Source organism: Macaca nemestrina, chromosome 13, assembly GCF_043159975.1.
Source record: "Macaca nemestrina isolate mMacNem1 chromosome 13, mMacNem.hap1, whole genome shotgun sequence".
Classification (NCBI taxonomy): domain Eukaryota; kingdom Metazoa; phylum Chordata; class Mammalia; order Primates; family Cercopithecidae; genus Macaca; species Macaca nemestrina.
In genome coordinates, this window is record NC_092137.1 from 105,874,782 (window position 1) to 105,888,344 (window position 13,563).

The 13,563-nt window shown below is 41.6% G+C and overlaps 1 protein-coding gene across 1 annotated transcript in view; it reads right to left on the reverse strand.

The window, feature by feature from the left end:
• The window catches only part of LOC105471795 (tubulin tyrosine ligase), a 46,853-nt gene that overhangs the window by 19,595 nt on the left and 13,695 nt on the right, over positions 1-13,563 (reverse strand). Inside the window, exons 4-5 of the mRNA XM_011724528.2 lie at positions 7,424-7,559; positions 5,562-5,831 (exon numbers count right to left, since the gene is read on the reverse strand). Of these exons, the coding sequence (XP_011722830.1) occupies positions 5,562-5,831; positions 7,424-7,559 (406 nt within the window). The remainder of the gene's footprint in view (positions 1-5,561; positions 5,832-7,423; positions 7,560-13,563) is intronic.

A 13,563-nucleotide genomic window follows, 5' to 3' on the forward strand; every position in this document is an offset into this window, starting at 1 on the left:
TACAGGCGTGAGGTACCGCGCCTGGCCTAAAAATGAGTTTCTTAACAATAAGCAAAATGATCCTAGATAAAAGCAAGGGAATGTAGGAAAGGAAAAGAAACAACATAGAAGGTGAAACTGTGTGGGGAACTCTAAATGAATATTAACTATAATCATAGGAATGCTGTCTTGTGAGTTTTAAATATATGTAATATTAATTACATATATGTACCTACCATCCACATTTTTTTTTTTTTTTTTTTTGAGACAGAGTCTTGCTCTGTCACCCAGGCTGGAATGCAGTGGAGCAATCTCGGCTCACTGCAAGCTCCGCCTCCCAGGCTCACGCCATTCTCCTGCCTCAGCCTCCCAAGTAGCTGGGACCACCGGTGCCCGCCACCACGCCCAGCTAATTTTTTGCATTTTTAGTAGACACGGGGTTTCACTGTGTTAGCCAGGATGGTCTCAATCTCCTGACCTCGTGATCCACCCGCCTCGGCCTCCCAAAGTGCTGGGATTACAGGCGTGAGCCACCGTGCCCAGCCTACCATCCAGTATCTTTAAGCCTCTTCCCTGTGTCCCTTTGCCTTCCTTCTGGGATAGAAATAACCAGTTTTGAATTTTATGTTTATCACTTCTTTGTTTTGCTTTACATGTTTACCATACATGTGTATTTAGCTAAATAAAACATTATTTAATTTTACTTGTTTTGGCCGGGCGCGGTGGCTCAAGCCTGTAATCCCAGCACTTTGGGAGGCCGAGACGGGCGGATCACGAGGTCAGGAGATCGAGACCATCCTGGCTAACACGGTGAAACCCCGTCTCTACTAAAAAATACAAAAAACTAGCCGGGCGCGGTGGCGGGCGCCTGTAGTCCCAACTACTCGGGAGGCTGAGGCAGGAGAATGGCGTGAACCCGGGAGGCGGAGCTTGCAGTGAGCTGAGATCCGGCCACTGCACTCCAGCCTGGGCGGCAGAGCAAGACTCTGTCTCAAAAAAAAAAAAAAAAAAAAAAAAAAATTTTACTTGTTTTTTAAATTTATGTAAGTGAAATAAATTTGTATGCATCTTCTATATAGCTTGTATTTATTGCATTTTTTTTTTTTTTTTTTGCTTAATATTATATTTGTATAAATCCAGTGAAAATACCCTTCAGGAAGACAGTGAAATAAACACATTCTCAGGTGACAGAAAACTAAGAGGATTTACCAGCAGCAAAACTGTTCTAAAGGAAATGCTTAAGAGAGAAACTCAGAACTTTAAAACTTAAGGAAGTATATGGGTAAATATAAAAACTCTAAAAGAAATGCTTAAGTCTGAAGGGAAATGATACCAGAGAGAATCTCAGAACTTCGCAACTGAAGGAAATACAAAAGTAGTATCTGGGTAAATATAAAAGAATATTTTTCTCCTTTTATAAAGTGGGTTTCTTATAGACAGTATAGAGTTTGGTTTTATAGTTTAAAAATAATCCAACCTGATAATCTATCATACCTGTACAAATATATATATATAACTGTTGATAGCAAAAATAATAACATTATGTGGTAGAGATTTCAGTGTGTAGATATATACATATGATAACTATAACATAGAGGGCAAGAGTTAGTGAACTATGTTATAAGGTTTTTGCATTTTATTTGAAGTGGTAAATTATTAACTCTAAGAAGGCTGTGAAACAATTGATAGCTATATTGTAATTCCTAGAGCAAGCACAAAAAAAAAAAAAAAAAGACAGAGCCAAATGAGTCAACAGAAAAATTAAAATAAAACTCTAAAAATATTTCACATAATTAAAAAGAAGATGGGAAAAGGAGACACAAAAAACAAAAACAAAAACTACAATAAAGGAGGGGACAGACGACAAATAATTACATTACATTTAAGTAGTATAAACACACCAATTAAATGACAGTGATTATCATATTCAATTAAAATTAAAATACAGGGCCAAGTGCCATAGCTCACGCCTGTAATCCCAGAACTTTGGAAGGCTGAGGTGGGTGGATCACCTGAGGTCAGGAGTTCAAGACCAGCCTGACCAATAGGGAGAAACCTCACCTCTACTAAAAATACAAAATTAGGCTGGGCGCGGTGGCTCATACCTGTAATCCCAGCACTTTGGGAGGCCAAGGTGGGAGGATCACGAGGTCAGGAAATAGAGACTATCCTGGCTAACACGGTGAAAACTTGTCTCTACTAAAAATGCAAAAAATTAGCCGGGCACCTGGTGGCGGGCGCCTGTAGTCCCAGCTATTCAGAAAGCTGAGGCAGGAAAATGGCGTGAACCTGGGAGGCAGAGCTTGCAGTGAGCGGAGATCGTGCCACTGCACTCCAGCCTGGGCGACAGAGCAAGACTCCGTCTCAAAAAAAAAAAAAAAAAAAAAAAAACAGAACACAAAACAAAATTATCCGAGAAAGGTGGCACATGCCCGTAATCCCAGCTACTCAGGAGGCTGAGGCAGGAGAATAGCTTGAACCTGGGAGGTAGAGGTTGCAGTGAGCCTTGATCATGCCATTGCACTCTAGTCTGGGCAACAAGAGTGAAACTCCATCTCAAATAATTAAAATAAAATAAAATAAAAATACAAAACCCAACTATACGTTGTCTACCAGAAAACTACTTTAAATATAGAATATAATACCTAGGGACAGTATAGAATAGAATAGAATGAAAATAAAAGGATGGAAACATACTCAAAACATGGAGATATACCATGGAAACATTAATCAAAAGAAAGCTAGATTGGTTATATAAAAATTAGGTAAATAAATAAGAAATACTGGCTGGGCATGTTGGCTCACGTCTGTAATCCTAGCACTTTGGGAGGCTGAGGTGTGTAGACTGCTTGAGCCCAGGAGTTCGAGACCAGTCTGGGCAACATAGTGAAACCCTGTCTGTACAAAAAAAATACAAAAATTAGCCAGGTATGATAGCATGTGCCTGTAGTCCCAGCTGCTCCGGAGGCTGAGGTGGGAGGATGGCTTGAGCCTGGGAAGTGGAGGTTGCAGTTTTCTGAGATCATGCCACTGAACTCCAGCCTGGGCAAGAGAGTCAGACCACCTCAAAAAAAAAAAAAAAAAAAAAAAGAAAAAGAAAAAAAGAAAGGAAAGAAAATCACATAATGATAAATAAAAGAGTCAATTCCCAAAGAAAATAATAATCCTAAATATATATGCATCTAATAACAGATCATCAAAAGACATGAAGCAAAAACAGACAAAACTGAAAGACATATACGAATCTACAATTATATGTGAAGACTTCAGTGCCTCTCTTTTCAATAATAAATAGAACAAGCATCGCTTCTCAGCCTTTTGGCTAAGATCAAGAGTAATATATAGAACAAGCAGAATAAGGCCAGGTGCAGTGGCTCATGTCTGTAATCCCAGCACTTTGAGAGGCCAAGATGGGAGAATTGCTTGAGCCCAGGAGTTCGAGACCAGCTTCGGCAACAGGGCAAAACCCTGTCTCTACAAAAAAATATACAGAAATTAGGTGGGTATGGCGGAATGCACCTGTAGTCCCAGCTACTTAAGCTTGAAGCCAGGAGGTTAAGGCTGCAGTGAACCATGTTTGTGCCCCTGCATTCCAGCCTGGGATGCAAAGTAAGACTTAGTCTCAAAAAATTTAAAAATAAAAAAGAACCCTCTGCCCAACTATAGCCAAGTACACATTCTTTTAGTGCACATGGAATATTACTAAAAGACCTTCTGGGCTATGGAACAAATCTTAGCAACTTTTAAAGATGAAACCAGACAATATCTCTTCCTGACCTAATATTTGGATATTAAACAAAAATTTCTAAATCACATGAATCAAAGATAAAATCATAAGGGAAATTAGAAAATATTTTCATAAAATGGAAATGAAAACATACCAAAATCTGTGGGATTCAGCTGATGCAAAATTTAGAGGGAAACTGAGATATGCGTTTATTTTTTTAAAAAAGAAATATCTCAACCAGCCTGACCAACATGGAGAAACCCCGTCTCTACTAAAAATACAAAATTAGCTGGGCATGGTGGCACATGCCTGTATGCCTGTAATCCCAGCCACTCGGGAGGCTGAGGCAGAAGAATCACTTGAACCCAGGAGGCAGAAGTTGCGGTGAGCTGACGTTGTGCCATTGCACTCCAGCCTGGGCAACAAGAGCAAAACTCCGTCTCAAAAAAAAAAAAAAAAAAAAAAAAAAACAGAAAGAAAAAAAAGAAAAAGAAATATCTCAAATCAATTATTTAACCTTTCACCTTAAAAACTGGAGGCCGGGCGCGGTGGCTCACACCTGTAATCCCAGCACTTTGGGAGGCCGAGACGGGCAGATCACGAGGTCAGGAGATCAAGATTATCCTAGCTAACACGGTGAAACCCTGTCTCTACTAAAAAAATACAGAAAACTTAGCTGGGCGTAGTGGCAGGCGCCTGTAGTCCCAGCTACTCAGGAGGCTGAGGCAGGAGAATGGCGTGAACCCAGGAGGCGGAGCTTTCAGTGAGCCGAGATCGTGCCACCGCACTCCAGCCTGGGCAACTGAGCAAGACTCTGTCTCAAAAAAAAAAAAAAAAAAAAACTGGAATAGGCTGGGCATGGTGGCTCACATCTATAATCCCAGCACTCTGGGAGACCAAGATGGGAGGGCTGCTTAAGCCCAGGAGCTTGAAACCAGCCCGGGCAAGACAATGAGACCCAATTTCACAAAAAATAAAAAAATTAGCCAGGCACAGTGGTGTATACCTGTAGTCCCAGCCACTTGGGAGGCTGAGACAGGAAGATCCCTTGAGCTGAAAAGTTTGAGGCAGCAGTGAGCTATGATCACACCACTGTAGTCCAGCCTGGGCAAGAAAATGAGACACCATCCCTTAAAAAACAAACAAAAAGCACAACTAGAAAAAGAGTAAATTATATCCTCCAAAAAGCAAAAGGAAGAGAATAATAAAGTGCATAAATAAAATAAGCTGAAAAGAAAAATAGAGAAAACCAACAAAACCAAAAGCTAATTTTTTGAAAAGATTAATAAAATTGATAAATGTGTAGTCAATCTGTCCAAGCAAAATAGAGAGAAAATAAAAATTAGCTGGGCATGGTGGCTCACGCCTGTAATCCTAGCACTTTGGGAGGCCAAGGGGGGTGGATCACTTGAGGTCAAGAGTTCGAGACCAGCCTGACCAATGTGGAAAAACCCCGTCTCTACTAAAAATACAAAATTAGCCCAGCATGGTGGCACATGCCTGTAATTCCAGCTACTTGGGAGGCTGAGGCAAGAGAATTGCTTGAACCCAGGAGGGGGAGGTTGCGGTGAGCCAAGATCGCACCATTGCACTCCAGCTTGGGCAACAAGAGCAAAACTCTGTCTACAAAAAAAAATATATATATATATATATATATATATAAATTCATGATCAGAAATGAAAGAGGAGACATCATTACAGAACCTACAGACATTAAAAGGAAAATAAAGGAATATTACAAAAAATTTTTGCCCATAAATTAGACAACTTATATGAAACAATTCGTTGAAAGGCATAGACACCTAAAGCTCCTTCAAGAAGAAACACATAATCAAAAAAGATACAATTAAGTTACCTTATTATATGTTTGATTTGTAGTAAGATACTACTTTCTAGGGTAATGTTCAAAGCACTTGTTAGGTACTGATTGAACTCCTTGAAGAACATTTCATTTCCTTCTTCATACTTCCCATAGTTCTTTGAGTACTCTTTTTGAATGCAGTGATTGGTCAAATGGCAGGTTTTGTCTTGGAAATTATCAACATGATACGGTTCTGAAGCAGTCCGAAGCACACCCTCTCTATAGAGGTAGATATTATACTGATGATCCACCAAGACCCAGCTTCTGCAATTCAACAAAAACACGGCTTTACTCAAGTTATCCAAAGTTTCTGCATATTATATACATCAGTCCCCACATCTTGACTTCTTTTAGGGGGTAGGTGAGGAGTGGGAGGCAACTAGGGAAGGAGGACGTTTCTAAAACTATAAGAGGCATATTAGGATTTAGCTAAGATAGTGAGTTATCACTACAATGAGGCAAAGAAAACATTTTACCATAAATAACAAGGAGATTTTGATCAAAAGATAAATAAAGCATTTTGAAGAGATTCAGATGGGTTGTTTTTGTTTTTGGTTTTTTTGAGACGGAGTTTTGCTTTTGTTGCCCAGGCTGGAGTGCAATGGTGTGATCTTGGCTCACTGTAACCTCCGCCTTCCAGGTTCAAGCAATTCTCCTGCCTCAGCCTCCTGAGTAGCTGGGATTACAGGCGCATGCCACTATGCCCGGCTAATTTTTGCGTTTTTTGTAGACAGGGTTTCACCATGTTAGCCAGGCTGGTCTCGAAATACTGACATCAGGTGATCCACCCGCCTTGGCCTCTCAAAGTGCTGGACAGGCATAAGCCACCGCACCCAGCCCTAGATGGGCTGGATTTTAAGGTTCACCTATGAAACCTCCATTTGTCATGTCTCCTCTTCTAGTAATCTTAATAGTGTTCCTCCTGAAGATGATCTGACATTGGGTTGATGTCCAAGAAGCAACAAATCGTTATGAAGCAATCAAGGAGACAAAGTCCTTGGCAAGGAGCTGACAGCAAGACCAAGGGTAAGTTGAAGAGGCAGGGCTGTTTAGCTTTAGAATGCACCACACAACCTCTTTCTCCATGCCAAGCCCTTTGCTCAGAAACGTACAACCTCCTGAGGTGTGGTCATAAAATCCAGAGTGGGATACAAATAATGAAGTGAGGAGAAATTAATTATTTGGCAAGGTTGCATAACCTGTTGTGTCTGAATTACGTGTTCCATGTACATCTCTCAGTTTATTCCATAAGCAAGATCATATATTTATATTCATTTCTTTGAATCCACAAGTCATTTTCACAGAAAAGATTTTTTTTTTTTTTTTTTTTTTGACACAGGAGTCTCACTGTTGCCCAGGCTGGAGTGCAATGGCGCAATCTCAGCTCACTGCAACCTCCCCTCCCGGGTTCAAGTGATTCTCCTTCCTCAGCCTCCCGAGCAGCTGGGATTACAGGTGCCTGCCACCATGCCCAGCTAATTTTTGTACTTTTACTAGAGATGGAGTTTCACCATGTTGGCCAGGCTGGTCTCGAACTCCCTGACCTCAGGTGATCTGCCCACCTCGGACTCCCAAAGTGCTGAGATTACAGGCGTGAGCCACTGTGCCTGGCCAGAAAAGAATATTTTTTAAAAAAGAAAACCCATAATTGTAGTAACATTTCCTAGATGAAAAAAGAAGAAAGAAAAATAGAAAATTAGGTACAGAAGCTCAGTTCTGCTCAGCTGCGCTCAATTTTGGTAACATATTAAACATGGTCAAACACTTCCTCATATTCCATGTCCCTCTCCCTACCGTTTACCACGGCAGTTTTTTCAGATGAAGAAAAGCAAAAGCTATGGACATGAATGCATTACCGAATGTCAAACTTGCGATGACCTGGCTCAAGCAGCAGAGGGTGCTCAAGATATTTCTGGATCACGTGCACTTGGCCCTGGTTGTCTATGAAATCGAGAAGCTCTGAAGCCTCTGATGAGATGAGAATGCCTTCACCTAACAGGGAAAAAGCAAAAGAGAAACCAGTCCAACTCAAACCAAGAGCTCTCTATAAAGCCAGAAAGGAAATATGAAAACCCCACAAGAGGCTTTCAACGTCCTGCTCATCTTTTTCCTTCCCTTCCTTACTCCAGTCTCCCTTCTCCCCTCAAGAGTACCCAGGATTATCCTACCAACTCCTTCTCCATGCGGGTTGTCAACACTATCTTGGCTGCCTACAACCATGAAAGCTCAGTTTTACAGAAATTCAAAGTGTCTAAGCACTCAAAGTAAATACTATTCTACTACTGGTCACTGGTTACCACAATAAAGATTACAAAGACAATACCTCCCCCTCTTCCTTCACCATATCTCATAGAACTACCAGGAAGGTTAAGGCATAAAGATGAATGTTCAAGTAGGTTCCTAGTAGCGTTGTAACAGAAAAAAACTGGACACACTGGAATTGTCCATTAACATTAAATAATTGATATATCTTTTTTAGTAGCTTGAAGTATAATTCACGTACCAAAAAATTTTTATCCTTTGAAAGTGTACAATTCAATGGCTTTTAGTATATTCAAGAGTTTTAAACCATTACTACAGTTTTTTTGTTGTTGTTGTTTGTTTTGAGATGGAGTCTCACTCTGTCGCCCAGGCTGGAGTGCAGTGGCGCAATCTCAGCTCACTGTAACCTCTGCCTCCCGGGTTCAAGCAATCCTCCTGCCTCAGCCTACCAAGTAGCTGGGATTACAGGCGTGTACCACCATGCCCAGCTAATTTTTGTATTTTTAGTACAGACAGGGTTTCACCATGTTGGCCAGGATGGTCTCAGTCTTCTGACCTCGTGATCTGCCCGCCTTGGTCTCCCAAAGTGCTGGGATTACAGGTGTGAGCCACCATGCCCGGCCTACTACAGTTTAATTTTAGAACGGTTTCACCAATTCCCAAAATAAAAACTCTGTACCTATTAGCAGTCACTCACTACTCCCTCCTCACCCCAGCTTCTGACAACCACTAATCTACTTTCTGCATCTATGGATGTCTCATCTGGACATTTCATATAAATGGAATCACACGGTATGTGGCCTTTCGTGTCTAATTTCACTTAGCACCAAGTTTTCAAGGTTCATCCCCATTGTAGTGTGTATTAGTAGCATGTTCACTTCTTTCTTTGGCTGAAGAGTCATTTTTGTTCATTCAGTCCTCAATTGATGGACGTTTGCATTGTTTTCATTCTTGTTTGCCTCTTATGAATAATGGTGCTATAAGATTTGCATACAAATTTTTGTGAACATATATTTTCAATTCTCAGGAATACTAGGTATGCAGGTGTGCGCCACCACATTGGCTAATTTTTGTAATTTTTTGTAGAGATGGGGTCTTACTGTTTGCTCTTTTTCTAATTGGATTGTGTGTCTGTTTTTGTTTACTGTTAAGTTTTGAAAGTTGTTTATATATTCTAGATCTGAGTCCCTTGTCATATGTATGACTTAAAAATCCTTTCACCCAGTTTGTAGCTCATCTTTTTATCCTCTAATGAGGTGTTTCAAAGAGTAGAAGTTTTATTTTGGTGAGGTTCAATGTATCAATTTTTACTTTCATGGATTATATTTTTGGAGTGAAGCTCAAGAATTCTTTGCCAAGCCCTATCTCCTTTTTTCTGAAAAATTATTAAGTCCATGATCGATTTTGAGTTAGTTTTTGTATGAGGTGTGAGGCTTATGTTGATGTTCATTTTTCTGCCTGTTGATAACCACCTTATCTAGTACAATTTGTTGAAAAATTTATCCTTCCTCTATTGAATAGCTTTTGCACCTTTTTCAAATATCAGACGGGCATATATGCTTTGGTCTATTTCTGAGTTATCTGTTCTCTTCCACTGATTTATGTTTCTTCTGTTTTTGAGACAGAGTGTTGCTCTGTTGCATAGAAGTGCGATCTCAGCTCATTACAACCTCTGCCCCCTGGGTTCAAGCAATTGTCATGCCTCAGCCTCCCAAGTAGCTGAGAGCACAGGCCTGCGCCACCACACCTGGCTAATTTTTTGTATTTTTAGTAGACATGGGGTTGCACCATGTTGGCCAGCCTTGTCTCAAACTCCTGACCTCAGGTGATCCACCTGCCTCAGCCTCCCAAAGTGCTGGGATTACAGCCATGAGCCACCACGCCTGGCCCCACTGATTTATGTTTCTATTTTTCCATGAATGCTATAGTGTATTGAGTACTGTAGCTCTAAAATATGTCTTAATATCAGTTAGCATGTTTACTTATACTTTATTCTTCAAGACGTTTAAGCTATTCTAGGGCTTGTGCCTTTCCATATGAAATTTTATTATTTATTTATTTATTTATTGAGATAGAGTCTTGCTCTTGTCGCCCAGGCTGGGCCCAAGCAATTCTTCTGCCTCAGCCTCCTGAATAGCTGGGATTACAGGCGCCCGCCACCGTGCCTGGCTAATTTTTGTATTTTTAGTAGAGACACGGCTTCACCATGTTGGCCAGGCTGGTCTTGAACTCCTGACCTCCGGTGATCTGCCCGCCTCGGCCTCTCAAAGTGCTGGGATTACAGGCGTGAGCTGTCCAGCGCCTCCATGTAAATTTTTTTTGAGATGGAGTTTTGCTCTGTTGCCCAGGCTGGAGTGCAGTGGCGTCATCTTGGCCCACTGCAACCTCCACCTCCCGGGTTCACGCCATTCTCCTGCCTCAGCCTCCCAAGTAGCTGGGACCACAGGCGCCTGCCACCACGCCCAGCTTATTTTTTGTATTTTTAGTAAAGACAGGGTTTCACCATGTTAGCCAGGATGGTCTCGATCTCCTGACCTCATGATCCGCCCACCTTGGCCTCCCAAAGTGCTGGGATTACAGGTATGAGTCACCATGTCCGGCGCCTCCATGTAAATTTTTTTTTTATACTTTAAGTTCTAGGGCATATGTGCACAACGTGCGGGTTTGTTACATAGGTATACATGTGCCATGTTGGTGTGCTGCACCCATTAACTCGTCATTTACATTAGGTATATCTCCTAATGCTATCCCTCTCCCCTCTCCTCACCCCATGGCAGGCCCCGGTGTGTGATGTTCCCCCTCCTGTGTCCAAGTGATCTCATTGTTCAATTCCCACCTATGAGTGCTGCTATAAAGACACGTGCACACATATGTTTATTGCAGCTCTATTCACAATAGCAAAGACTTGGAACCTCCATGTAAATTTTAAAAGAAGCTCCATGTCTATACAAAAAGTTTGCTGAGATTTTGAGAAGAATTACATAAACCTATAGACCAGTTTGGGGTGAACTGACATCTTTACTATACTATCCTGCAATCCATGAACACAGTATGTCAGTCCATTTCTTTAGGTCCTCTTTGGCTTCCTTCATAATCATTTTACTATTTTTAGCATACAGAGCCTATACCTGTCGGTTAAATTTATACCTAAGCATCATATTTTCTCTGGGGTGACTATAAGTGGTATTGTGTTTTCTTTTTTGTTTGTTTTTAAGACGGAGTTTTTGCTTTCTTGATCAGGCTGGAGTGCAATGGTGCGATCTCAGCTCACTGCAACCTCTGCCTCCTGGGTTCAAGTGATTCTCCTGCCTCAGCCTCTTGAGTAACTGGGATTACAGGCAACCGCCACCAAGCCCGGCTAATTTGTGTATTTTTATAGAGACAGGGTTTCACCAAGTTGGCCAGACTGGTCTCGAACTTCTGACCTGAGGTGATCCGCCTGCCTCAGCCTCTCAAAGTGCTGGGATTACAAGTGTGAGCCACCATGCCCATTGAAGTAGTACTGTGCTTTTAACTTTGGTTTCCACATGTTCATTGTTGGCATATAAAAATGCAATTAAGTTTTGTGTGTTGCTCTCATATCCTGTAACATTGCTGAACTCACTCTTTAGTGAGTTGTCACCATTTCTTATTTTAACCATTTTAATAAAAGTGTAGTGACAGCTCGTTGTGGTTTCAATTTGCTAGAATCTTCTAATCTACGCTTCAGATTTGGAGCTGATTTCTACCTGGGTCTCATGCTTTCAGTATAAGTGAATTTAATTCAGTTCATTAATTCAATGATTCACCTTTCCCAAACGTTAACGCCCTTTTCAACTACCTTGTTGCTGTCTCTTGTTCTACCATCTGGTGAGCTTCTTCAACAAGAAACTGCAAATCAACCTGAAAAAGCTCCCTTCTTCTCGTTCCCTACACACATGACTCATGTTGTTTCATCTCCCTTAGGAATCAGGCTCAGATTTTTTGATACACCAGTATCAAAAATTATAAAATAAATTTGAATTGTATGTATTGTTTTATACCTACAAAATAAGACAACAAAAACGGTGATACTTTTAGTGACAGTTCGTCGTGAACTGCTCCCCGTTAGCTTACAGCCCTTTGAAAAAGCAATAGGATAACACAGAGCAAGAGCCATAAAGGCTTCGTGTCATTTGACCAAGTAATCTCATGTTTCAAAATTACTCTAAAGAAATGTTTAAGAAGAAACAAGAGTTTCTTGTGATCGCCCAGGTGTGATGGCTCATGCCTGTAATCCCAGCACTTCGGGAGGCCGAGGTGGGAAGATCACTTGAGCTCTGGAGTTCAAGACCAGCCTGGGTAACATAGTGAGACCTCATCTCTACTGAAAATCAAAAAATTAACAGGGTGTGGTGGTGCACAGCTGTAGTCCCAGCTACTCAAGAGGTTGAGGTGAGAGCGGGAAGGGCGTGGTGGCTCACGCCTCTAATCCCAGCACTGTGGGAGGCCGAGGCAGGTGGATCACGAGGTCAGGAGATCAAGACCATCCTGGCTAATGCAGTGAAACCCCATCTCAACTAAAAATACAAAAAATTAGCCGGGCGTGGTGGCGGGTGCCTATAGTCCCAGTACTCAGGAGGCTGAGGCAGGAGAATGGTGTGAACCCGGGAGGTGGAGCTTGCAGTGAGCTGAGATCGCGCTGCCACTGCACTCCAGCCTGGACAACAGAGTGAGACTCTGTCTCAAGAAAGAAAAAAAAAAAAAAAGGAAGGTTGAGCTGGGAGGATCGCTTGAGCCCAGGAAGTCGAGGCTGTAGTGAACTGATATCATGCCATCATACTCCAGCCTGGGCAACAAAGCAAGACCTTGTCTCAAAAAAAAAAAAAAAAAAAAAAAATATATATATATATATATATACACACACACACACACACACACACACACATACATAAATACAAAATTGAAATTAAAAAAAAACCAAGAGTGATCTACAGCAAAGACATTTACTAATGTTTTCTGTAATAGCAGAAATAGCAGAACGATGAGGTTGTTTCTTAACAGTAATTTGCTGTTAGAGATGTAGTGTGTTCCCATGCTCCAGGTGAGAGGTGAAGGTGGCTAGATTAGAGATAGGCAGTGGGCACAGTAAACAGTGGCTTCATAACGGATAGAGTTTGAAGGTTGAGTCAACTATACAAAGCATGTAGTAGGTACCAAATAAATGCTTAACAAGAATAAAAGTCATTCATTCATCCTATTGGTTTCATTTTATAGTTCCCAAACATAATAAATATGTATCACTTATCTCCTCACCTCCTAAAGCAAAAAGTCTTCGTGTGGCATTTTATGCTCTCTTGACTTCCCCCGGCTGCTGGGTGTCCCTCTGAGCCTTGCCTTGGTGAGGGTCCAGGGATCACCCAGGTGTCCTCACAGTGGCCATACTGACTCCAATCCCAAACCCACAGGAGGATTCTGGAGTACCATGAATGTCTATTTCCTCTTCCAATTCCGTCATTTACCATTGGAACCACACTGGGTGGCAGTACTTGAGAAAAGGTCCCAAGAGGGGAGAGAGAAGTAGGTAAGGTACCTGGCTTGTGGCAAGAGTCCAACTCTCCCCGTTTCAGAATACCAGCTGAGGCCTTCCTGTCTCATGGTTGGTGGAAAAGAAGGTGAGGTCCTTTCTACCCAGAATAGAAATGAGTACCAGTGGCCAGATGTCTTCCAAGGCAATACAAGAAATGAGTTCAAAATGGAATGAGACAGAGTCTCA